The sequence below is a fragment of the Monodelphis domestica genome, chromosome 2 (genome assembly GCF_027887165.1).
Source record: "Monodelphis domestica isolate mMonDom1 chromosome 2, mMonDom1.pri, whole genome shotgun sequence".
In the NCBI taxonomy this organism is placed as follows: Eukaryota; Metazoa; Chordata; class Mammalia; order Didelphimorphia; family Didelphidae; genus Monodelphis; species Monodelphis domestica.
Genome location: NC_077228.1, coordinates 29,502,199 through 29,529,713, shown reverse-complemented (window position 1 = coordinate 29,529,713; position 27,515 = coordinate 29,502,199). Strand labels below are relative to the sequence as shown.

General features: G+C 47.1%; 1 protein-coding gene across 1 annotated transcript in view; it reads right to left on the bottom strand.

The window, feature by feature from the left end:
- Positions 1–15,108: 15,108 nt before the first annotated feature.
- Positions 15,109–27,515, bottom strand: part of SPATA6 (spermatogenesis associated 6) — a 141,185-nt gene continuing 128,778 nt past the window's right edge. Inside the window, exons 13-14 of the mRNA XM_007480209.3 lie at positions 26,841–26,932; positions 15,109–15,341 (exon numbers count right to left, since the gene is read on the bottom strand). Coding sequence (XP_007480271.1) covers positions 15,167–15,341; positions 26,841–26,932 — 267 coding nt within the window. The 3' untranslated portion in view covers positions 15,109–15,166. The remainder of the gene's footprint in view (positions 15,342–26,840; positions 26,933–27,515) is intronic.

Genomic DNA, 27,515 nt, shown 5'->3' with positions numbered 1-27,515 from the left:
GTGGAATGGCTGAACAAATTGTGGTATGTGTTGGTGATGGAATACTATTGTGCTCAAAGGAATAATGAACTGGAGGGATTCCATGTGAACTGGAAGGACCTCCAGGAATTGATGCAGAATAAAAGGAGCAGAACTAGGAGAACATTGTACACAGAGACTGATACATTGTGGCACAATTGAATGTAACAGACTTTTCCATTAGAGGCAAAGCAATGATTCTGAACAACTTCGAGGGATTTACAAGAAAAAACACTTTGCACATTCAGAGGAAAAACTATGGGAGCAGAAACACAGAAGAAAAACAACTGCTTGATTACATGGATCAATGGAGATATGATTGGGGATATAGATCCTAAATGATCATCCTAATGCAAATATCAACAACATGAAAATAGGATTTGATCAAGGACAAATGTAAAACCCAGTGGAATTGTTCTTTGGCTATGGGAGGGGGGTGGGAGGAGAGGAGGGAAAGAATATGATTCTTGTAACTAAGGAATAATGTTCTAAACTGACGTATTAAATAAATTTTTTTAAAAAGAAATCCAAATATATTGTAATATGAGGCTTTTCTGTCTGTTTGTGAACTATTTGAGTACTCTGCCTAGTAATGAATGGGGTTATTGGAACAAAAGATACGAACATTTTAGTGGTTTTTTCACACAGTTCCAAACTGTTTTCCAGAATGATTGAACCAGTTCCCAGTTCTAACAATGTATCATTGTACTTGCCCTCCGACATCCTTTCCAATGATGATTATTTCTTTCTTTGTCGTCTGAGACTCAATTTCCACATTGCTTTTGATATAGACTATGCTCAAGTCCAATGGTCTATATTTACAGATAAACCAAAGGCCAGAGAAAATTCTAAGACAAAATAAATAAAAGCCAAACATAGGCAAACCAGAGGAAAAACTACCCTTAATTGATTAGGACACAGTGGTTAACATGGAAAATCTCTGAGCATCAGAAAAGAAATGAGTCGAGGCAATTAATTGCTTCAATAAAGTAGTAGAATGCAAAATAAATCCGAGAAAAATCCGTAGCATATCTCTAGTAATAACAAAATCCAAGAGGACAAAACAGAAAGGAAAGTCTCATTTAAGATGACTACAAAATATAAAAATACCTTGTAGTCAATCTACCACGTCATATTACAGACTCCTACAGATACAAGGGCAAAACACTCTTTAAAGAAACAAGGAATGAATCAAATAACTAGAAGGGCATTCAGTGCTTGTGGCTGTGCTGTGCCAATGTAATAAAAATGGAAAGATTGCCCAAACTAATCTACACATTCCGTGGTATACCAATCAATGACCAAGATAAAATAATAACAAAATTTGTGAAATCCAAAGGTCTAGAATATGAAATGAAGTAGGAATGAAAGGAGAATTACATTTCAGGTCTTCAAATTATGCAAGAAGGGAGTAATCATTGTTAACTATTTGGTTTTGGTTCAAGAATAGAAGTCTATCAATTGAATAGAACAGGATGAATTTGAAACAACTCAATTCAATGACCCAGTTTTTTTTTTTTAATCTGGAAAATTTTATTTAATTAATTAATTTAGAATATTTTTCCATGGTTACAAGAATAATATTCTTTCCCTTCTCTCCTCCCACCCCTTCCCGTAGTCGACATGCAATCCCACCACAAAGAGCACAGCTATGAATATTTTTGTCCAAGTCTTTTTCCTTATTATCTCTCTGGGGTACAAACCCAGCAGTGCTTTGGCTGGATCAAAGGGCCGACAGTCTTTTAGCGCCCTTTGGACATAATTCCAAATTGCCTTCCAGAATGGTTGGGTCAGTTCACAACTCCACCAGCAATGCATTAATGTCCCAATTTTGCCACAACCTCCAGCATTCGTTACTTTTCTTTGCTGTCTCAAATGACCAAGTTTTGAATAAACTTGAGAACATAAATTACTGGAGGGATGTGTGTTGGAGCCAGCTCACAATGGTTCACAAGAGCCAATTGTTAAACTTTCAGTATGAGGGCTTACATCTTGGAAATCAGCAAATACTAAAAATCAGGTTTTGATTTATTAGTTTTTATTTTCTAAACTTAAGAAAGTGATAAAGAAAATGTTAATAATAAAGATTAAACTTAAAAGCATGTTATATGTTTTTGGAGAGCTGGTTGTTAAAACATTTCTGGCACACTCCAGGGAAGAACTGCTTATCTACGAAAACTAGAAAGATGTTTGGCAGAAATTAGACTCAGAGCAGCCTATCACACCATATACTACAATGAGGTCAAGATGAATATGCTTCCTGAATATTAAAGATAATATTCAACCTATAAGAAGTTAGAAAGGAAAGAAATCAGGTATTATTTTACAGATACAGTTACAGGAGACTTCTTAACCAAACAAGCTATAGAGAAAACCACAAAAATAAAATGGATTATTTCAATTAAATGAAATAGCAAGTGTTTGCATGATACAAAAAGAAAAAAAACCCCACACAACTTAGGATAAAAAGGGAAGCATTCCATTCAGATGGAAAAAAACATTTGAATAAATATCTCTGATAAGTGTCTGATATTCCAGATAAATAGAGAGCATACATTAATGTAAAACAACAAAAGCTATTCCCCAATGGGCAACTGGCCATCGAAGAATATAAACAAATATTCCTCAATCAAAAACCAGCAACCTGTTAAGAGGTATGTGAAAATTTATGGATCACTAATTATAAGAGAAATGTAAACTGAAACAAGCTTTCCATTCTGCTCCATTGCATGCCTCCTCCAAGTAGGCCATGAGTTCTACCTCCTCCCCAAGAGTAACTTGGATTTTGTTCTTGGGTTTCCTGACTCTGAGAGCTGAGTTTTATTTCACCTTTCTGGGGCTCAGGTCTCTACACCATCTCCTGGCCCAGTCTATGTCATATTACCACACAAATACCTCCTGACACTGGCTTTGTTTTCTATGTCCCATTTAACTGTTGCCATTAGAACATAAGCTTCTCAGGGGCAGCTGGGTGGCTCAGTGAATTGAGAGTTAGGCCTAGAGATGGAAGGTCCTAGATTCAAATCTGGCCTCAGAAACTTCCCAGCTGTGTGACCCTGGGCAAGTCACTTGACCCCCATTGCCTAGCCCTTACCACTCTTCTGCCTTGGAGTCAATACACAGTATTGACTCCAAGACAGAAGGTAAGGGTTAAAAAAAAAAGAACATAAGCTTCTTGAGGGCTCAAACTGTCTTGCTTGCCTCTCCTTATTTCCCCAGCACTTGATACAGTTCCTGGCATATAGGAAGTGCTCCATAGAAGCTCTATGTCTCTATCTCTGAAATGTTATCTTAGCAAGTAACTGAAATGTCTCTTCTTTGACTCAGAGATCCCACGACCAGGCATGCATGCAAAGGAATGAAAAGGCAGAAAGGGTCCATGTAGGCCAACATGTTTAGAGCAATGTTTTTATAGTAGCATAGCACCAAATGCCAAGTCCACAGTTATTTGGGAAGGCTAAACAAATTGTAGTGCACGGATATAATAGAATATTCCTGCTCTCAATAGAAAAGAAAGATTAAACCATGTAAAGCTGAACCATCAATCCTAGGTAATGTATGAGTCACAAGTAGGCAGATTTAGATGGTGGAAGAAGCCTTGGTAAGCACCTTCTTCCAAAGCAATTAGTCTTGGCTAATTATACTGTCCCCCCAGTCAGTTCTAATAACTTCAGCAACTTCTCAGTGTGGAACAGAGAACAGAGCTAAGAGAAAACCAGCGTCCTCTCCTTCTTCCCTCCTTGAATTAGTAGAGAAAGAGAGAAGAAAAGGAAGGAAGGAAGGAAGGAAGGAAGGAAGGAAGGAAGGAAGGAAGGAAGGAAGGAAGGAAGGAAGGAAGGAAGGAAGGAAGGAAGGAAGGAAGGAAGGAAGGAAGGAAGGAAGGAAGGAAGGAAGGAAGGAAGGAAGGAAGGAAGGAAGGAAGGAAGGAAGGAAGGAAGGAAGGAAGGAAGGAAGGAAGGAAGGAAGGAAGGAAGGAAGAAAGGGAGGGATGGAGGGAGGGAGGGAGGGAGGGAGGGAGGGAGGAAGGAAGGAAGGAAGGAAGGAAGGAAGGAAGGAAGGAAGGAAGGAAGGAAGGAAGGAAGGAAGGAAGGAAGGAAGGAGGGAGGGAGGGAGGAAAAGCTGGATTTGAAGTCATCAAGCTTGGATTTGGGAACTGGCTAGGCCATGGATTTGTGGTTATGGCTTTCTATAATTCCCTTTTCCCTCTCTGGGTTTCAGTCTCTGCATCTCTGTAACAGTGGAGTATGGCAGATCCTTCCTAGCTAGGTGGAGCCATGCTGGATAAGATGCTGGACCCGGAATCAGGAAGACTTGCATTTAAATATGGCCTTAGATACTAATAAGTTAACTCAGTGACCCTGGACAAATCTTTGCCTCTGTGTGCTTCAGTTTCCTTATATATAAAATGGGCATGATAATTGCTTCTGTTTCCCAGGTTGTTGTGAGGATTAAATGAGCAACCCTGCATGTGCCCTTTCCAGAGCCCCCTCCCCAGATGCGAGGAGAGCAGGTGCCCAGCCTGGGCACTGTATCCGCCTAGCAAGGCAGGAACATCTTGAAATGCACAAGCCACATATGTGTTTCCTGGGGAAGAGGGAGGTGTTTCACAATAAAAACAGGAATGCGTGGCTGGGGAGCGTGAGCTCCATTTGTCAGGAAAAGATGGTTTCCATCCTTCAATGGGAAGGAACAATATGGGTCCCAGATGGGTGCTGAGTGGCAGCATTAGCTGAAGGATGGAGTGGGAGATGAATGAAGCCTGAGACTAGTAGGAAACGGTGGAAATGTGGGCAAAAGGCCAAGGAGGCAGAGCTTGGGGAACGCTGGGACAGGAGGGGGCTCTGCTGTCACCCCACCATGGTTCATCCTCACTGGGCCCTCAGAGGGTGGCCTCCTCAGGGCTCATGCACCCCCCCCCCCGCCCCACGACAGGGGCTTTCCCTAGAGAAATATGTGCCCTCGGAGGTTGAAGTACAGCCCCGACACCTCTGGGGGCAAAGGCAAAGACTTCAGGTTGGGCAGCCCTTTGTCAGAGGTCTTAAAGCAGTGGCTGAGGGACCACTTGTTGGCAGTCCTGGTAGAGGAGATTACTATAGGTTGGATGAGATGCATCCCTTCTAGGCTGTGCATAAGAGCCCCTTCCCAGCCCTGACATCCCCCAGTCTAAGCCCTTCCATCTGTGATGTAACAAGCAGAGGGGACACTTGACTGCCAAGTTTCCTTCCAATTCTGGGACTCTGTGCCTTTCTCTCCAGGCCCCTCATTTCACTAGAAGGATGCATGTTGTGGGCAAGGCTATGGGGTGGGGGGAGCCACTGTAATAGCTGAGGACCTTTAAGATCCCTGAGGCTGTCCAGGATGTCAGGGGCCCTCAAAGAAAGCTGGAGCTAGAAGCCCTGAATCAGGTTTTCTCGGCTCTGTCCCTTATGAACAGTGGGGTTTCCAGCCACTTACCGGGTGACCATTAGCATGTCCCTTCCCTGAACATATATGGGGGGTGGAGTCAAGATGGCGGCTTAGAAGCAGCAAAAGTTCAGATCTCTGAAAACCCTTCCTTACTGATCACAAACTGAATGCTCCTAGGGGACAGAAATTCAAACTTAACAACAAGACAGAGGTGGGGAACCCTCCTTCTGGACTCAAATCAAAAGATATGCCCCCCAAAAGACAGAATCCGAGAACACTCGGGTTGAAGGGGAAGGCAGAAGGAAGATCCCAGGACCCTTCCCCCCAACCCAGAGTGCTGAGCCCCCAGCGGCAGCGGGAACCTCTGGGCAGGCAAAGGTGCTGGTCTGGAAGGTGTACCTTGAGAGCAACCTGGGCCAGGCTCAGAGCATCCAACACAGGCAGCAGGGAAGCAGCCAGAGAGAGAGACCGAAGAGCCTGCAGCCCAGTGGCTGGGTCCTTCCATCTGGCTTCAGTCTCCCTGGAGGTTTTTGCCTCGGGGCACATCCAGACCAACGCAGTTGAACCTAATCCCATCAGGAGTCCCCAGAGCTCAGGGAGGCCAGGACCCTCCCCCCCCCAAGTACAGGGCCTCCCACAAGGACAGGAACCTCTGGGCTGGCAAAGGCACTGGTGGACCTTGCGGACAGTGCTGTGCCAGACTCAGAGTGTGGAACGCTGACAGTGGAGAAGCAGCTGGAGAGAACCGGAGAGAGCCTGGGAGGCTCCAGCCTTCCAGGAGTCTTTGGCCTCAGAGCACATACAGCCCAACCCAGTTGAACATAATCTGATCAAAAGCCTCCAGAGGGCAGGGAAGCCAACATTCCTCCCCCAGAGACTGTACCAAGAGATCTGACAAAGCTCCAAGAGGGGAGACTGACAGCCCCAAAACAAAAAAAAATGAGAGGAGCAAGAGCACAGACAAATACGGGAAGCAAAGAAGGGGCAAACACAAGCAAACAACAGAAAAAGAAGAAAGAAATTACAATATACAGCTTCTGTACAGGTAAGGAGCAAAGAGCAAACGAAACAGAGCGGGAGGGATCAGCAAAGAAAAATCAGAAATCCCAGCGAATTGGATACAGGCCTTGGAAGAACTCAAAATGCAATTCAAAACACAATTAAGAGAGGCTGAAGAAAATTGGGAAAAGAACTTAAAAACTAAGATAAATCATCTGGAAACAGAAAATAGTGTCTTGAAAGCCAAAATCAACCAGCTGGAAAATGAGGCAAAAGAGATGAAAGATGAGGTGAAGAAGATGAAAGATGATAAAAAGGAGATAAAAGACAAGGTAAAGAGGATGAAAGATGACCTCCAAAGAAAATCAGACCAGAAGGAAAAGGATGACCAAAAAGCCAGGGATGAAATCCAGTCTTTAAGAACCAGAATACAACAACTAGAATTGAGTGACCTCACAAGGCAGCAGGACACTATAAAACAAAACCAAAAGAATGAAAACATTGAGGAAAATATGGAGCATCTCATTCACAAAACAGAGGATTTAGAAAATGGTTCAAGGAGAGACCATTTAAAATCATTAGTCTACCAGAAGATCATGACAAAAGCAAGTCCCTTCCCTTCTCCTGGCCCCAGCCTCCTCCTCTGCATAACAAAAGGATCACATAGTCCCCTTGGGGCAGCTAAGTAGCACCAAAGTGCATGGAGCCCTGGGCCTGGAATTAGGAAGACTCAGCTTTATAAGTGCAAATCCAGCCTCAGACACTTAATAGCTATGTGACCCTGGGCAAGTCACCTTACCCTGTTTGCCTCAGTTTCCTGATCTGTCAAATGAGCTGAAGAAGGAAATGACAAACCACTCCAGTATGTCTGCCAAAAAAATCCCAAGTGGGGTCATGTAGAGTCAGACATGACTAAAAATTAACTCCGTAACAACAAAGAGTCCCCTCCAGCTCTAATACTCTAATATTCAGCACAGCCTTCTTTCTAGCCTCTCCATCACCTAGAGGCTGCAAAGAAAAGCATTGTGTAAACCATGAGAACCCTGACTAATGGTAGTAGGGTCACGGGTCCCAATCCATCCCCTTCCACCAGTGACATCTTTCAGAAAAGAGGCAGCCTAAATGGATGCTGAGCCACATGGAGGTCTCCTGGCCCTGGAAGGATGCTACACAGACACACACACAAGAAACTGGAAAAATAGAATCTGGATTCCACCTTCCTGGTGCCAGTCTTCATTAAGACAAAAACAGAAAGCTGAAAGGAGGTCCCCTGAAGAACCTCTCCCTCTAACCAAAGCCTCAGCATTATTCCTGGAGGGGGCGATTTTCTCAAATCAGTGGCACCCACCTCCACACACAAACATACCCCCCAGGCCGGCTACACACACACACACATTAGGTTTAAAGGATTTACAGGGCATTCGAATCACAGCAGACAGAGCCATGGTTTTCCCGACTTGGGCAACCAGGTGGCACTGCTCTCTCCTGGCTCTCCTACCTGTCCAACGGCTCTTCTGTGGTCTTGTTTGCCGGATCATCTCCCATAATTCACCCTATACCCATGGATGTCCCCCAAAGCTCTAGCCCGTGCCTTCTCTCTTCAAGGACTATCCCTGGCCCTCTCCTCTTTCCTGAGGTTCAGGACCGCTGGTTAAGTACATCAAGAAGACTTTCCATATAGGGACCGGTTGGGCTAGATGCTCTCTGAAATCCTTTCGATAGCTGAGACTTTGTGACCAAATGACTCCTGGGCCCCTCAGGTCCCTTCAGGCTCTGGGTCTTCTGATCCTAAGTTCTACCATTCAGACATTTAACACCGAGACATTCTACCCATGATATGTGGAGGAAAACATCTGTTCTATTTGGGGATTCCAGATCCTCAGATCCCAACGGTTCTCCACCCAGAAACAGCCCTCCCGACTCAGAGGAGGTTTGGGAGCAAACTAATGATTTTTTTCAACCCTTTCTGTCTTAAAATCAATAGTATGTTTTGGTTCAAGGCAGAAGAGCAGTAAGGGCGAGGCATTAGGAGTTAAGTGACTTGCCCAGGGTCACACAGGACGTGTCTGAGGCCAGATGCAAATGAACTTAACCACATGAAGAGCCCAAAGTGGGGGGTCCGGAGGGTAGGCACAATTTCACTGGGTTAGAGAACGTTCCATAAGGTAGCCCCTGGGTCCTATGGAGTTGCCTCCAGGCCTGGAAAATTCTATGATTTGCTCAGGGTTGCCCAGCTAGCATGTTTCAGAGGCACAATCTAAATCTAAATCTAAATCTTCCGTGAAGGGAGGCTTCCTCTTTTTGGTAGTGACACAGGGCTGATGTCCAAGGAGGTCCCATTCTCAAAATGAGATAGAGGTCCACAATAAAAAAATGATGATGTGAAATGGCCATATTAAAAGAGATTCATTGTGCAAGTTAGCAAGCTTTGAATGTTTTTGTTATTGTTCAGTTGTTTCAGTTCTGTCTTTCTCTCCATGACTCCATTTGGGTTTTGGGGGGGCAAAGATACAGGAATGGTTTGCCATTTCCTTCTCCAGTTCATTTTACAGATGAGGAAACTAAGGCAAACAGGGTCAAGTGACTTGACCAAAGCCACACAGCTTCTAAGTGATTGAGCCACATTTGAACTCGGGCCTTCCTGGCTCCAGGCCCAGAGAACCTGTATCCACTGTACCATCTACCTCTTTGCATGTTTACACATTCAAATGAAGATGTTCTTATTTTCCTCATCACACCTCTCTGTCCCAGTCACCATTGCTCTCAGAGTGCCAGGGAAGGCTCTCACATCCCTACTAGACAGACTGCAGAGGGGCTGATGGATTTCCATGCAGACACGGACTCCATCCGGCTGTTTCATGGCTTCAGAAGCCGGAGAAGAATCAAAGAAGGGGCAGGACCCCACACGCTGCTCAGAGTGGGTGGGATGGTAGTGATGACAGTGAGAGGGCATCCACTCTTCAATCCCAGCCAAGCTCCCCTTTTCTCTGCCAAGGACAGTGACCGTCCCCCAGGGGAAGGGGAAACTGGTCTGCCATGCTGTCCCAGGCTCCTGAGAGAATGGATGGATGCGGTAACAGCGATATTGTCTGATGGTCACCTGTGAAAACCCGGCTACTCCCAGCACTGCAATGATCTGGGACAATCCTAAAAGACTCCTGACTAGGGAAGTCTCTCCACCTCCAGAGAGAGAACTGTTGGTGCCGCCTTCCACATTGGTGTATTTATGGCTTTATTGGGGAGGCTGGTTTTGTACGAGGCTGCTCCTACAACAATGACCAATATGGAAGTGAGCTTTGCATGATAATACACGTATGGCCCAGATCAAATTGCTTACCTCCTCCGAGTCGGAGAAGGGAAGGAGAAGGTTTGGACCTTATAATTTTGGAAAATGTACGTTGAAAATTATTACATGTAATTGAGAAAATCAAATATTTTTTAAAGGTAAAAAAAAATTAGGGGGCAGCTGGGTGGCTCAGTGAATTGAGAGCCAGGCTTGGAGATGGGAGGTCCTGGGTTCAAATCTGGCCTCAGACACTTCCCAGCTGTGTGACCCTGGGCAAGTCACTTAACCCCCATTGCCTAGCCCTTACCACTCTTCTGCCTTGGAACCAATACACAGTATGTGTATCCAAGACCAAAGGGGAGGGTTTAAAAAAAAAAGTAAAAAAAATTAAAATGAGAGAAAAAAGAATTGGTGGATGTGAAAGTGGATGGGGCAGCGACCTCCAAAAAGACTGCGGTGAATGGGAGCAGGGCCACAGGTCTGGAGGCCTTTAAATGCTCTAAATCTGGAGACAAGGAGAAAAAGGTAGAGTCTGCAAACTACAGCAAGTGTCGTTGGCTTGGATTTCTGGCAACATTCTAAAATGGATTAAAAGAGGTTTTACTGAACATCTGGAAAAGGAAAATAATCACACAGCCAGAATGTCTCCATCAAGTACAGACCATATTGTGCAGCAGCCTAGGGCTAATCCTAGTTGTTTGGGGAGGCTCTCCATTTGGAAAGAACTTCTAAGAAACCCAGAGAACTGTTTGGAGACTAGAAAAGGGTTTAGATGAACATCTGGGTCTTGTTTGGGTCCCAACCTGTCATTTCATCAATTTGGCAAATTCCCAATAGGTGAACTCCATCTGCTGATGCAGGTCAATCCTGAACTAGAGTGTTGGGCCATTGTTCAGAGGCACCAAGAGTTTAAATGTCATAACAATGACCACGTAACCAGCAGGTGCCTGATAGAGGACTCGACCTTAGCCTTTCCCAACTCCGAAGCTGGTTCTCTAGCCATTACACACATTGTCTCTCATTCTTCCTTACCCATCACAATAAATTTCAAACGAATGAACAATCTAAATATAAGGGTCGCATCATTACAAAAAAGAAATAAGAATGCAATGCCATTACCAAGATATTAGATGTATGTCTATATCTATTTATGTCTCTGAAAACTATGGAGAGGGAAGAAATCATGATACGATATAGAGGAAAATATAAAGAAGAAACAAAATAGATCATTGATTGTGCTCATGTAAGATTAAAAAGCTATGGAAGAGGGGGCAAATGTTGGCATCAAACAATTGTCCAGTCTGATATCTAACAGCAACATTGTATTAAAACAAATATAATACTTCATCCCCCAATAAAGAAGTGGTCAAAGACTGTCAAGTTTTCAAAAGAAGGAAAACAAACTTTATTATGAAAAAATGCTCCGGGTTATTAAGAGCAATGTAATCAAAACAATTCTGAGGTTATCATTTCATACCTCTTAAATAGGCAAAGTGGGAAAAGATGAAAATAGTGTTGCAGAGACAAAGTATCACCGTTGGTAGAGCTATGAATTGATCCAACCATGATGGAAAACTAGCTGGAGAAGGAAATGCAAACCATTCCAGTATCTTTGCCAAGAAAACCCCAAATGGGAGCACAAAGAGTCAGACCCAACTGAAGTGACTAAAGAAAAAAATTCCATTGGTCTGATTTTTAAAAATTTCTTTTCAAAGTTCTATTAAAACAGCCTGAAAGCTTGCATTTATTTTTTAAAATACAAGAAAAATTACTGAATTGTTTCTGCCTTTTGATCTTGTGATCTGGGTTTATAATCCCAGGAAGCAAAAAATAAAAAGATCCCACTTGTACCAAACAATTCATGACAGTTACTTGCAGGAGCAAAAAGCTAGAAATGGAATAGGTGCCTGATGACTGAAGAAAAGCTCAACACTTGTAATATGTGAATATGGTGGAAGAGTACTTTGCCCCAGAAAGAATGACAAAGGAAGAATTCAGAGTATTTGATTTGTCAGGATTTTGGCAAAGTAGAAAAGCAGAATTTACAAACAACTCCTCTGAAGACCAAAGGGATGGACCAAACCCAACAGCCAATGTTGCTTACGGAGGACTAAGATGAAAACCCACTTCTTTCTTTTCTGGGAACAGATAGAAGGCTCAATGGATACAGAGTCAGGCTTAGAGATGGAAGGTCCTGGATTCAAATCTGGCTTCAGATGTGTCCTAGCTGTGTGATCCTGGGCAAGCCATTTAACCCCCTTTGCCTAGTCTTTACCACTCTTCTGACTTGGAACCAATATAGAATATTGATTCTAAGATAGAAGGTAAGGGTTTAAAAAAAAACAAGAAATGGTCATCTCTGGGAACCGAAGGCATGTGGGCTATTAGTCACAATTGCTTGATTAGGCAGTTTGATGGGAAGGTACTATGGCAAGGGGCTGTTTATTGCGCTGTAAATCATGCATCAATTAGCTGTAAGAACAAATCATGGCAGACAAATTCCCTTTTTCTGGGGACAATGTTCTCAAGTTACTATGCCAATACCATTCCATAGCCATAGGAAGTGACTGGGATATGCTTGTATGAAGTATCCTTGTAGACAAGATGGACAAAAATGTGACTGATAATGGTAAGTGGCTTTGGAAATAGTTGAATGCCTGGACCCAGGAGTCAGCAAAAATGGGTCAGTGTTGACTTAGAGGTATGTCTCTAGTAGAGTGTTCCGCTGTTCTGTAATCTTCTCAGTGCTAGTCAATATTTTTATCACAGTGACAGAAATGGCATTCTCAACAAACTGGTACAATACAGGAAGTGAGGATGGATAACAAACATGATAACTGAGCCAAATCCCAAAAGATCTTGACAGGCTGGAATTTAATAAAGCAAAATTTAATGGGAATAAATGTAAAGACCTAAACTGGGGACCAAGAAGTCAATTGGAGAAGGGAAGCATGGCAGGACCACAATTACTATGAAAAAGATTAGAGATCCAAGTGGATTGAAAGCTCAAAAGGAGTCAACAGGAAGATAAGGCAATCCCAAAAGCTAAGATGATTCTAGGCTTAGACACAGTTTCCATACTGATGGAGGTGAGGGCCCCTCTATATTCTGTCTCAATTAGATAACATCTAGAGTCAGGTACCATATTGTTCTGGGTACCACATCTTAGGAAGGAATCTTATAAATAGAATAGTGTCTATGGGATGACAATCAGGATGGTAGGACATATAGAGATGCATTCTATATGATAAATGTATCCCAGCTATCAAGTTAGACTCCATTAAAAGAACCAAGGAGGATTTTCCTGTTTTGCATTCTACCTGCATATCTAAGCTCTTTTGTGTCATCTTCATTTTTTTTAATGGTCATTCTTTGATAACTTCACATCCAGGAAAGTTGTCTCAAAGTTTACACTAAAAAATTCATACTTTAGAAACATCCCTTGGCAGAAAGATGTAGGCCTGCATCATTTCATTATAGAATTTGAGTAATTTTAATTTGGCCTAATATTAAGCTGGGTAATGAGACTCCCCAAATGACACTGCTTTTACTATGTGTATATATATATATGTACAGTTACTGACTAGGAGTCCATCGGTATTCTCATTTAAATATGCTACCAAAATCTAAAAAATTGTCTTTGGTTAAAAAAATAAAGTCATTTCATTCATTATCATTTTTAAATTTTATAATATATGTTAAGACAAATGAAGTTATATGTAACAACAAGTAAAACCTCTATTATTTTTATCTTTAAAAATGGTGGGACAGCTTGCTGAGAATTTGTTGAAGAAAATGGTGATGTTTAGCCTGGACAAAAGAAGATTCAAGAGGCCATGATTGCTCCTTTGGGTATCTCATGGACTCATAAGAACAATGGAAATAAGTAGATGCTGAGAAACAGAAAGATATAATTTTGTTGTGTCTCACTCTTTATGACTCCATTTGGGATTTTCTTGGTAGATATTGGACTGGTTTGCCATTTCCTTCTCTAGCTCATTTTATAGATGAGGAAAGTGAGGCAAACAGGGTTAAGTGACTTGTCCAGGATCACATGGCTAGTTAAGTGTCAAATCCTCCTGACTTCAGGGCTGGCACTCTATTCACTGAGCCACCTTACTGCCCATATATATAAAAACTTAAAATAATAATTAGAACTTTCCACAAGTAAGATGGGCTGCACTGGCAGATAAGATTCCTTATCACTGCTGGTCTTTGAGAGGAAGTTGATCATCTATTTTCAGGACTAAATGACTTCTGGGATCTTTTCAGCTAAGATTCTGTTTTCCTAAAGGTTATGTGGAGAGGATTTGTTAGACATATGCTCCATCATAACTTTATTGACTTACAGTGAGGAAGAAGCTCCTGGAGGAGAACATGTCCATTGTCATTCCATTCAGGACTTACTGGAGAGGAGCTGTTGAGGAGTGTGGAAGGGGGGCAGCTTCCCCTTTGTGCTGACCCATCCCCTCTCCAGGGACCTGAACCTGTTCTCAGGTTTCTTATTTGTCCTCAGTTCTGGGGGAAGAACAAGGGGATATTCCCTTTAATAGGCTTAGTTTGAAGGAATGGCTCTGATCTCCAACAGCCTGAATGAATCAAGGCACCCCAAGAAGTTATGAATGGGCTGACCAATGGATGTGACCACATCTTCCACAGGGAATTCACTTCCATAGAACCTCATCTAGATGACCGAAGATCCACCTACAAAGTGCCCTAAGACACATGGAACCCTTAGAGATCATCCAGCCCGATTCCTTCACTTGGCAGATGAGCAAACTTTAGCCCAAGAGAGGAGGTGACTTGCCCAGGGTCACACAGAGAGCAGGCAGAATGGACTTTGATGGAGTTACTGGCTCACACGGATCCCATCAGGCTTTCTGAACCCTCGCTAATCCTGGACCCCAAACTCCAGCTTTTTCCACCATCCTTGTTGCTTCTCACTAGGAAATGGAAAAGCAGAGAGGGAGATAGATGCAAGGTTGGGCCAAGAGGTGGACACCATGTTTCCTAGGGATGCCCAGGGAATCGTGCAGGGCCAAAAAGACAAGAAGGGAGTCTGCAGGCCTGTGAGTGTGTCCTCGAGGGACGACAGATGCTAAGAGCCAGGAAGAGCAGAATGAGCCCCATGGAGGTAAGCTCAGATGCCTGACAAGACCCAGCCCTTCCTTCTTACCTGGAGGTCTTTTCCTGACAGTATCCAAGCAAAGGCAAGAGAGCTTTTTCACAGGCCTCTACACCCAGGCAGCCACACAGAGGAGGGCGCACCGGCCTCCCCCGTGATGGAGCACGACACCCTGGAGCTTGGCCCTGGCTTCACTGTCAGACCTCCCCCTCCACATGGGCTGCTGGGGGTGCCAGGAGGGATGGGGAGAGCAGAAAATAGACACAGAAAGTGATTCTATTAACAGATTTCATTGAGAAGCATGCCTGGGCAAGTACAGTTTGTCGTAGGTGTTATAAGCTTTCCTGTGTGCTGGAACCACAGGCTTTCCTGTACAAGTTCCTATAGATTTTGTCCATGCTGTTCTCAAAGTTGCCTCGATGGGACTTTCCTTTATAAGCTGCTGCTCGGTTGGACCAGTATTCACCGTTATCCAAGTGGACCAAGGGACGTGGCCTATATAAGGAACTGCTAAGAGAAAGGGGTGGGGGGAGACATTAAAAATGTTAACCCAAAGGTTTAAATCAATTATTATTATGATCAATAATCAACAATCTATGGTTATTAGCATTCATTTATTCATTCAGCCACCTGACCAAGGAATGTTTCTTTATTCAGCAGCTATGTGGTTCAATGGACTGTGATGGATCTGTAGGAAGACTGGAAAGCGAGGTACTGGTTGTGTGATTGTTGGGCGAGCCACTTAAATACTCCCAGCCTCAGTTTCCCCATCTGTAAAATGGGGACGATAATAATAGCCCCTCCCTACCAGGGTTATCATGGGGATTAAATGAGACAATATCTGTAATGTGCCTTGTAAACCTCAAAGTGTTATATAAATGCCATCACTATCATCATCATTATTATTAATTATTGGGTACCAAGCACTGGGCTGAATATATTGGGAGAGACAATGGTTGGGGGTACAAGCCCAGAGAACTCTCCTCCTAAGTAATCAATCACAGAGAAGCAAATCAAGGGCTAAAAGGAGGGTGGAAGTCCTTCCTGACCCTGAGGACTAGGGATGACTGACAGGAAGCTCAGGGACCAAGGCCTCCACCAAAGTCTTCCTTCGCATTTCTCTGTGACTCGCCCTAAGGGAGCCCAACAGGGGCAGGTGACTTCAACATGGCCTCACTGCCTTTGAGGGCCAGACACACGCTGAACCACATGTCTGCTGTCCACGGACGAGTGATCCAAATCGGGAGGCTCAGCCAAAGCCCCTAGGAAGGGTTACCTTTTTTAAAATCAATTTTTACTTAATGTTTCTATGTAGTTCCCCATTCATTCATTGTTAACTAAAATGTCTTTGCATTCGTACAACTGACTTTGCATCTTAAAAATGAAGCACCGTTTATTTTAGAATGAGGAATTTTCTGATTTAGCTTTTACTTATACCTTCACTGAACTCAGGACCCTGGACCATGACCCTGGTCTGATTCTGGGCCAAACAGGGAGAAGGTAGAAATAGTATAAGATTCACACACAAAAACTATTTTCAAAGAGAATGGATTTTGCAGCAGACCCATCTGAGCAAAATGATTCTTTGGTTCGGGTGGTTGAATTGGTAAAGGACCTTCAGAGGCGGGATGGAGGCCTCCCCTGAAACAGTCATGAATTTCTCTAAATAGTAAAGTGAGCCCAGATAAAGGAGCAGCTCAGAGAGAGGGGGCCAGTGTGGGCTGGGCTTGGAGAAGAAGGAGGGGATGAGGAGGGTCCCAGGACTGAGATCAAGGAGGCCTTTCTTCAACCCCCACATTCCACCCTCTTCTCTGACTGATCAGAAGGAATGTAAGTGGCTGCAGGTTACACAGGCAGGAAGCGGAGAAGCCTTTAGGAAAGGTTCCTGGACTCCAGCCCCATGAGTTAGTTCCTCATTGCTGAATGAGGAACTGAATGATGCTATTATCCACTCAACCCAATTGCCTTCGCTCAGTCCTAACCTCAGCCTTGGAAACTGTCTGTCCCCTCTCACCCTGGCTGCTCTTTTTTCCTTGCTTCTCCGGCCCTCTTTTTGATGGATCCTCATACTCCTTTGATGGACCATCCTCTGGTCCATTCCCCGCAGATCTCAAATACCGCTTCCTGCCTCGTCCCCCAGCTGCGAGAGCCCCCAGCCCTTTGCTTGCCGTTTCTTTTGCATTTACTTTTCTGCCATGTCTGTCATTTCCTCCAGCTGATTGTAATCTCCTTGAAGTCAGGCCTTTCAACTTCTGTCTAGTACGTAGCAGGGCCCTAATGAATGGTTGTTGAATGAATAACAAGAGAGAGCAGAGAGGAGTAGAAAAAACACAGTGACTGAGGTTGGACGAGGCCTTAAAAGCTGAGCAGTCTGGGCAGTGACAAACGCTGGACACCGATGAAGCCAGCTATACTTAGAGGACACACGTCTGCTCACAGATTTATAGCCAGTGGACACAAAAGCTCATGAATAAAAGTCTTACTAGGCCCAGTTTATAGATGAGAAAACTGAGGGGAAGTGACTAGTTAGGAGCTTGTCATAGGAGCTGCTGAGCTCCCAGATGAGGGGGTGGCTGGGCCAAGGGAGGGGCAACAGAGATCTAAAGGTTCAATAATACATTTTTGAGGCTTCAGGATTCAATTATGTAAAAATTCCTTGAGCTGGAAGCCCAGATGGGGAATCCTTTGGCCAGAGTGTGAAATGCGCCAGCGTGGGCTGGGTGGAATGAAAAATCACTGACTTAAAAGAATAAAAGGAGGGAGAGAGGACCCGGGGCCTTCCCCAACATCGCCTGGTCATCAGGAACCCCAAGGCTCTGGCTTCACACCCTTTAATCTTTACTCACAAAGGCAGACATAATTCTTTCTGGCCTGACACCCACAGCCACTGCAAGCTCTTTGCCATTAGCAGCAAGCACAGAAAAGAGGAGAACTCTAAAGAGGGTCAATCTGCTATTTGGCACGAGGACCATCTACCCAGGAGTTTAAAAGTCTTAGATCTTCCCCGGCTGTCATTAACGTCTTCTAAAACCTCTTTGCAATTTAATGGTCTAATTAAAAATTGACAGGGGCTGCAGTAGGTTCTCTATCTCAGGAGGCCATAATCAATGAGACTTCAAAGTTGGCTCCAGTTTTCCTTTGTGAAACTTTCACTAAGTAGGCTCAGAGGATCTGAGGGCTGGGAGCTGCGGAGACCTCGGGGATAATCAAGCCCAGGACCACCATCTCATTAAAGAGGCACCTGATGCCCATAGTGGTTAAGTGACTTCCCGAAGGTCACTCGGGCATCGAGGGACAGATTGGGCAGTTCTATGGAGGATTAGAAGAGTGATTCAGAATGGAAGGGACATCGGAGCTCATAGTCCAGGCCTTCAGAACCTCTTTGAGGCCCTGCATTCCTTTGCAGGCAGTCTGGGGAAGCCTATGGACCCTTACTCACACCTATTTTTAAATGCATTCAAGCCAAAGGAGCCCAAAGGAAACCAGGGATCGACATACAGAGATCCAACAACTCCATTTACGTCACAAGGCCCTCAATAAATGGCCCGATCCAGCCCAATGACCTTATTTGGGGAAGATGAGAAGCAGAGGAGAAGTCACAGAGGCAGAATTTCACCCCAGATTCAGGGTTGCTTCTTCTGCAATAGCTGGAGGGGTTCTTGAGACCATCTACTTCAATCTCTTCTCTTTATAGCTGAGCAAAGATAAGCAAGGTGGTAAGACGTGTGCCTCTCTGCCTTGGAGGAGTTCTGGCCACCTGGACCGCTGTTGGATGGATAAAAGTAACTCAAGTGATTGCTGAGCCATTCTTGGGGATCTCTGAAAAACTGCAGAAAGGGAGCGGAGTCCTCAGTGCGGAGAAGAGTCGGAAGAAGAGGCAGTCTGTGCTGAGGCTGGGAGCAGAGAAGGGTTGCTCGAGGTTCCGCCTGGGGAAAGGCCGCCCCTGGCTCAGGAGTCCCCTCTGAGTGCAGTGCAGCCGGTCAGTGTGCATTTAGTAATGACCTCTGAGGTGCCAGGTGCTGTGCCAGGCGCTGTGCCAAGGGCCTGGCCTCAAAGAGCGAGGAGGGTGTTGGGTGCCACACTATGGTGACGGGGGAGAGCTCAGGGAGGAAGATGTCCGGCTCTGGGGTAGACTTGGTTCGTTTAAGATGATGGCAGCTCAAGATCAGAGGTCAGCAGAGAGGTGGGGGTAGGACAGGAGATCTGCGGTTCCTCCAGGGAAGCCCAGGGGCCAAGGGAAGGAGCCTAGAGGCAGAAGAGAAGGCCCGGAGCAGGACCTCGAGGGGCACCCATGGTGAGAGGGTGTAATCTGGAGGATGATCCAGCTTCCGAGACTGAGAAGGAGCACCCAGAGAGGTAGGAGGAGAACAGGAGAGACCAAGAGAGGAGATGATGATCAACAGTATCCAAGGCTGCAGAAGAAGAGGAGGAGGGAGAAAAAGCCACTGGATTCAGGGACTGAGATCACTGCTACGTGACTCAGTGGAGACAGAGACAGGCCCAAAGACGGGAAGTCCTGGGTTCAAATGTGACCTCAGACTATGTGAGTTTGGGCAGCTGCCTCGCTATTGCCATTCTTCTACCTTAGAACCAACACTTACCATTGATTCTAAGACAGAAGGGAAGGGTTTCTTTAAAAAAATCAGTGTTACCTTTAGAGAGCAATCTGGCTGAATGACAGGCTCAGAAGCCAGACTGTAAGGGGCCAAGACGGCAGGGAGCGTAGGGAAAGTGGAGGTACCTGTTGTAGATGGACGGCCTGGTGAGGAGACGGCCTGGTGAGGTGGGGACGGAAGGATCGAGCGATGGTTTTTCAGGAGGGGGGAGGTGGGCATATTTGGAGGCGGCAGGGAAGGAGCCAGCTGGAAGGGAGTGACGGACGATCGGTGAGAGTGGGGATGGCAGAGGCGATGATCTGCTGGAGGAGAGGGGAGAGAACGGGGAGAGGGGTCAGCCCTGGTAAGGAGGGAGGCCCTGGGGGATGGAGGCGAAGGAGGACAGGAGGCCCCAGGGTGATGGGGGAGGAGAGGGAGCTCACAGCAAAGGGGAAGGGGGAGGCTATGGGAGGTTGGAGAAGGGACACAAAGGTCTGGAAGAGCCACTAGAGAATGGGACGGAGTCGATAAGAGTCTAGTAGGATGGCTAAACAGCAGCGAGGACCCGGGTGAGGTTGTGTACAAACTGGTAGAGGACCTAGGCAGAGCGGCTGAGTGATTTTCTCCAGTTTCCACGTGTGTAGGGGAGAGAAGAATGCTGGGAGTGAGCCAAGGCTGAGGCTTAGATGGGCACAACTGGTGATATGAAAAGGGTCTGGGGACTCAAGAGAGGAGGACAGCGGAGAGCTGAACTGACCCACCAAAGAGTCAAGATGGGGGGAAGAGGAGACAGTGGCTAATGGCTACATTTTCCCAGGGTCGCACAGCTACTACGTGTCTGGGGACTTAAAATTCACTCTTCCTGCCTTTTAGTTCTATCCACCAAACCACCTAGAAACACGGTGGCCAAAGACTGACAAGACTGGATAAATGACTGGACGGGGGGGAAGCGAGAGAGTGGAGACCTGGCTCTGCCCTCCTGGGCTCACAGTTTAGTAGGGAGAAGAACTCTGTCTACAGAAGACTAAATAAGATCCCACTAGACAGAACAACTGAAAGGCACCAGTGAAATGTGGAATGAGCTCGGAGGGAGAGCCAGTCCCAACGATGACTTGACTCTCCGTCCAAAAGGGTCCCCGGCTGAGGTACCCTTGGGTTTTTTGCTCAGTAGCCCACATGGGAAAGGTGCCAGCAGCCCAGAGGATGGCAAACAGAGCTGGGAAGGGCCTCAGCTCAGAGAGGAGGCGCCGCTTCTGCCCAAGGCTTCTGGGCTCAGCAGGCCAGGCCCTTGGACTCCCTCTCCATCGGATGCTCCTTCTATTGTTCCACACTTGTCCCCCTATTTGATTTAGAGCCAGAGGGATGTGATCCTGAAGGTATTGGAAGGATAGAGGTGGGATTTGAACTCAGAGTCCTTCTTCATGGAGCCTGGCTGCACATTCTTCTCCCTATCTCAGAGGATTGCTGGGGGGAGGGAGGGAGAATACCTTGGAAGCCTGACGAAACAGGGGTTTGGATCCCTTCTCTACATCAGCCTCATGACTCAAGGAGGGAGGCTGTGTGGGTGCGAGGGCCAGGCTCTGGCTCCAACCTCAGGGTGAGCCTCAGTGTCCTCTCCCCCCAAATGAAGGCGGTCGGCCCTCCTGGCCCCCAAAGTCTCCCTCCAGTTCCGCCGTTGGAGGGAGGGGAGGTAGTACGGCAGTCTGGCTAATGTCATTACTGCAGATGATTTGAGGGCGGCTCGGGAGGCAGCTTCCCTGTTCCAGCAGATGGCTGGCAGGAACAGGGCTCTGCTGATCCAGTTATGGCCACTGTGATTCAATAAAGCCTTCTGCAGCCCAGATGTCCCTGTGAGCTCTATCCAGGTAGGAGCGAGCGTCTGGATGAAGACATCACTTTGGGGGCTTATCGCCAGTCACAGAAGCCCAAAGGAAAACACAATAGAAGGTGTGCTTTTTGTAAAAGGTCACGTTGGTCTCTTCTAGCCAGGCTGGCACTGGGCAGCCCCCGGGAGGGCCTGATCAGACCTTGTGAGGGACCATCAAGTGGCTGAATGGTGGCTCGTGCACACAAGAATGATAAAGGCTCCGAGTCCTCGGGAGCCTCTGTCCAGTCTGCTGGGGCTTCACCCCTCTGGCCCGTTCCGGGCTCTCCTCTGTTCTTTCTTCACTACAGCCTCTCCCTGCTCAGATCCCCCAGAACCTCCAATTTAAGGCCAGCCGCCTCCTTATTCCTCTCCAGGCTCCCGCCTTGACCCTGGGGACTTTTTCTGCTCTGCCCTGTAGAGGGGGACCTTCTACTTCCCCCAGATTTTTAGCTTCCTTTTACATAGACTCTGAGGCTGGGACTGTCTTCCTTTGGTCAGTGTTCTCCACACTTAGCATGGAGACTGGCACGCAGTAAGCATCTGGTCCTGTTTGTTGGCCGATTACTAAAACGTCCCTGGTTTAGGGATCAGGGGATCTGGATTCGGGTCCTGGGCCAACTCTGCACCTCAGTTTCCTCATCCGCAGCACTGGCCTTCGTGGAGCCTCCAGGTCGGTCCTCTCTCTCGGGGTTCCTCACCTTCCCCTCACCACCGCAGACCTTCTGCAATGATTGTAGCATCCGCATTACTTCAGAAACAGCAGGAGGAGGCCAAATCGGATTCCAGTGACTGCCCGAGAGGTGGCTTTGGGCAAAGGGCCAGGAGCAGCCCGGGGGATGCCCCTGCTGCCACGATTCCCAAACACCATCTACGTCACTGGCAGCGAAGGGCGGACGTAACCCTAATGGAATCACAGATACCGCCAAGACCAGAGCATGTGAGCGAGCGGGAAGCGGGCTGGGTACAGAGCCCAAAGATCTGGGTGGGAGGCCTGGCTCACAGCCTCGAGAGGAGTGTGATCTGGAGAAGGTTCTTCACCTACTCTGGGCCTCCATCTCCTCATCTATAAAATGGGCAGGATGCTGTGGCCACCACCCTCCTCATAGTAATTCTAACAGCTGAGGGAAAAGGGGCTAAATTGGCCTCACAAGACATCCTTCGGGGTGCTCATGCCCACCCTGAGAGCTGGGCGGTCAAAAGACTGTTGCGCCCATTTTACAGGGTAGGAAGATGAGGCATAAGCAGGTCAAGTGGTTTCCTCAGAGGCACATGGCAGGCAACTGACAAAAATGTCTCTGGCTTAGGTATGTGGGAGCCTAGCAGCACTGGAGCTCAGAAGTCCACCAGCATCACGATGGGCACAGAAAACTACGTGCGCCATATCACAGAGACCTAAATTCTCCTGTGAGGCCCGGTCATTCCTGCTCCCTCTCTCCTGGTCTTTGCTCCCAATGAAGGCTGGCCTGTTGCCAACAGAACTCTCAGCCCAACTCCATGCCTCTTGCTGTCCCCCAAGCCCTGGTGGAGTGACTGCACAAGGGGCCTTCCTAGCACAGCGCGGATAGGTGAGCCCCCCAGCGTCACACACTAATGGAGGCCACCCCTGCCTAACTCTCCTCCAGCCTCCAGGAGCTGCTGCTGGAATCCCCGGGGCCATCTTGGAATTCACCATTCCTTTCAGCTCAAGCCCAACAGGATAGCTGTGGGGGCTCTTCCCTACCCACAGAGGCTCCCCACCTCTCACAAGGGCTCTCCACCCAAAGGGGCTCCCCATCCACAGAGGCTCCCCATCACCCGCAGGGGCTCCCCACCACCCGCAGGGACTCCCCACCCACGGAGACTCCCCGCCATCCACAAGGGCTCCCCATCCAGAGAGGCTCCCCACCACCTGCAGGGGCTCCCCACCACCCACAAGGACTCTACACCCATAGATGTTCCCCACCACCCACAGGGACTCCCTACCCACAGAGGCTCCCCACCACCCACAAGGACTCCCTACCCACAGAGGTTCCCCACCACCCACATAGGCTCCCCACCACCCACAGGGGCTCCCCATCCACAAAGGCTCCCCATCTATAGGGACTCCCTACCCACAGAGGCTCCCCACAACCCACAGGGGCTCCCCATCCACAGAGGCTCCCCATCTATAGGGACTCCCTACCCACAGAGGCTCCCCACAACCCACAGGGGCTCCCCAGCCATAGAGGCTCCCTACTACCCACAAGAGCTCTCTACCACCCACAGGGGTTCCCCACCCACAGAGGCTCCCCACCACCTGCAGGGGCTCCCCACCCACAGAGGCTCCCCACCTGTAGGTTCTGTCTGCTCTGAGGCCATTGGGGACTGGCTTGGATTCCTGGGCCCTGGGAGGCCCATCCCCAGTGCTGGAGGCCATTATTCAAAGACATTGAGTGCAGAGGGCCCAGCTTTCACCCAGAGTGGCCTACCTCACAACCACCCTCTGAATGTGGATACCAGAAACTGTGGCCGAGTCTCAAGTGTGGGCACAGTGGAAGGAATGCTGGGCCTGGAGTCAGGAGACCCCGAGTTCAAATCCTGCCTTAGACGCTAACTAGCTGTTTGATTCTGGGCAAGTCACTTAACCACTGTTTGTCTTGGTTTCCTCATGTGTAAAATGGGAATAATAGCCCTGACCTCCCAAGGCAGTCAGGAGGATCAAATGAGATAATAAGGGGACTGACTGTAAGAGGCTCCAGTGGAGAGCTGAACTGGTTCATCAAAGAATTAAGATGGAGAAGAGAAGGAGAGAGTGGCTGGGCTGGGGGTGATGGCCTGGGAGAGAGACCACGGTGGGGGGGTCGGTAAGAGGAGGCGCTGGGATAGGAGGAAAGCCATAGATGCCGGTCAGACCAGGACATTTCAGAGTTCTTGAACGTGGAGGCGGGACACGTGCCAAAGCTCTGGTAGCAGCCCTTTGTGTGGTGGTGTGAAAAGGGAATTTATCCTTTTCCCTTTTTCGAGCTGAACTTGGGCCAGAAGCAAAGACTGTGAGGAACATCATTGGATAAATTTAGTCACAAGGGCAGAACAACAGTCAGAAAAATGGAGCAAGGCAGCACACGAGGAGGCAGCCGAGCGGTTTCCCAGGCAAATTAGAAAACTAGGATTGGTTCTCGAGATGTGGTGAGGCGGAAGCAGGGTCTTGGCGCGCCTTGGAGGATCTGACTGGACCAGTGGCAAGTGTAGCGAGGAGGCCCAAGATGGCGGCCACAGATGAGCCAGTTAAGTATCTCATATCTTTTCCCTCTTTTCCTCCTCCTCCTTTTGATTTAATAAAACCATGATTCTAAGAACCAGTCTCTCAAGTTTAATTCTTGCAGTGGCAAACTGGGGAGTGGGTGGACAAATCCCAGCAGAAGAATGATGGCGTGCTGCTGCATTGTCGAGGAGACGGAAGTCCTGTAGGAAGTGATGCGGAGGGAAGGAGCCACAGGCCATATACTACAGCACGTTCTGGAGAACCTCTCAGGACAAAGAGGGGACGGGCTGGCCGTGGCCAGCAGAGGGCTCTACTTATTTGTTATGTGAATTTTGTATTATTTTCTCCCCTGGGGAGATGGAAGGGAGAAAAAATAAATGCTTCATAAGTGAAAAAAATAAATTTAAAAAAGATTTGGAAATCACAGACTTAGAATCTGATGGAATGGCTGGGCCAGAGGCTAAGAGGCCTGGTGGGAGGTCTGGGATCAAGGCTCGCCCCTGGACCACTGAGCATGTTTATCAATGGCTTTGATAAAGGCATGGCAGGCAGGCTTGTCAAATTCACAGATGACCTCCAAATAGAGGGGCAACTAACGCGGGATGACGGAGATCTCAGCAGGTTTGCTATTGGGCCAAATCCAATAAGACAGAAGCATAAAGTTCTCCAGGTGGGTTTGAGACCCTCACAAGGATGAGGTCGGGGCGGTCTGTCTGAAAACTACATGGAAGGGAACTCAATGGGAGGCAGGCTATGATCAGAGAGTTGGGCTGCTCTGAGACAAGGAAAACGTGTAGGAATAAGGAGGAGGCCCAGAACTGGCTGGGGAGGGCCATGGATACAGCTCTGGGCCTGGGGCCAGGGAGACCTGAGTTCAAATCTAGCCTCAGACACTCACTAATGGGGTGATCTTAAGCAAGTTGCTTAACTTCTGTCTGCCTCAGTTTCCTCAACTATAAAATGGAGATAGTAACAGCACCCCCCTCCCAAGGGTCAAATGAAGTGATACTGCGCTGAGCAGAGCCTGGCACATAGTCAGTGCCTAATAAATGTTTATATCCTTCCTTCCTTCCCTCTCTCTATTCCACCTTTGCTCTCCAGAGCCATTGGGCACATGCTGACATAGTAATTGACTGGCTCACTAATCCCCCCTCTCACAACTGCTCTGAATATCCAGCTGGGAAAAGCTCCACCATTCTGAGAGGTTGAGTTCTCTGCCCTCAGGTATAGATTCCATTATAGGATCTATATTGTATAGCCATGAGTTATACCCTATAAGAGTCATTGTCCCTGGACCAGGGAGGGATGCTGCAGAAAGAACAGACCTTTTGGGAAGAGGCTTCCCTCACTCTGGGGAGAAGTAAAGCCTTGGGCAGCCTGGGCTTCCACTTTATTTTTTTTTAATTAAGGAAAAAAAATTAAACCTTTACCTTCCCTCTTAGAATCACCAGTATACATTGGTTCCAAGGTAGAAAAGCAGTAAGGGCCAGGCAGTTGGGGTCAAGTGACTCACCCAGGGTCATACAGCTAAACAGTATCTGAGGCCAAATTTGAACCCAGGACTTCCCCTCTCCAGGCCTGGCTCTCAATCCACTGAGCTACCCCACTGCCCCTTTATCACTTCATGAATTCCCAGCAGACCCATCTCTGCCATCTCACCACTCAAACACCTCCATCATTCTAAATCAAGATCGGACTTAAAGGCCGAATGCTTGTCCCTCGAAGCCACAAAGCCCGGGAGGCCAGGCAGTTCTCAAGCCTTGATTATGTCTCCAAGGTGTAACAATTTACAAAACCTTTAACTCACAACAGCCCTGTAAAGCGGACAAGATGAACACTACTGTCCCCATTTTACAGATGAGCCAACGGAGGCTGCCCACGGTGAAGTAACTTGTACACAAGTCACAGAGAGTACAGGAGAGCCAGCACTCTTCACTACTCCCACAACACTAACGTGATTCTCCATCATATGAAAACATACTGCCTTGCCAGCTTCTCTTAAGCAGCAGCCACATTTCTGAGGTTTAGAGGTGGAGAAAGAGAAATGGCTTTTCTTTTTAGGAAACACATTTTTCTCCTGGGCTAAAATTCTGCCAATGGGGCTTCCGCCCATGAACATGTTCATGTCCCCAAAAGAAAGCTGTGCAGGGCGGCCACCCACGCTATGGACCACGGCAGCACGAAGGGAAGCTCCACAACCTATCGGTCGCCGTGTTTCCCTGCCCTACATCCCAGGGAGGAGCTCAGACGGGACACCCCCAGGGCTCCCCCCAAGCAGAGCCCAGCCTAAGGCCAGGGCTGCTTCTGGGCCCACAGGTGCATACCTGTACTCTGGATCACTGTCACAGAGGGAGTCTTTATATGCAAAACTTCTCTTCAGGTCCAGCTCCTCATCTTTTTCCTGGTCTCTCTCATCCTGAAAGGAGGAAAGAAATTAATACGTTGTTGGGGGGCGTCCCTCCTTCTGGAAACAGTTTTTATTTCATAAAATATGACTTAAATGTTCAAATGTCTTGACAAAGGAAAAGAAAAGGGTATAAGACCATTCACTGACCATTAGTTTTGTTTTGTTTTTAATACTCACCTATCTTATTATCAATTCTAAGACCGAAGAATAGCAAGGACTAATCCATTGGGGTTAGTGACTTGCCCAGAATCACACAGCTAGGAAGTGGCTGAGGCCAGAGTTGAACCCAAGACCTCCTGACTCCAGGCCTGGTGCTCTCCGCATTGCGCTACTATGGATACAGAGGCCTCTACTTACCAGGAGTTTTAATTTTAATGAAGTTTTCATCAATCTTGCTAACCATTTTTAGCCCATCAATTGGCAACAGTTTACTCAAGTTCTGGGATGCTACCCACCTGGGTGGAAGGGAGGTACACTAGGAAAAACAATGGATTTGGGGCCAGGAGACCTGAGTGCAAGTCCTAACTCTGTTACTTATTCCATGAGGGACTCCCCACTTTAGGATCCATTTTCCCATCTATAAAATGACACC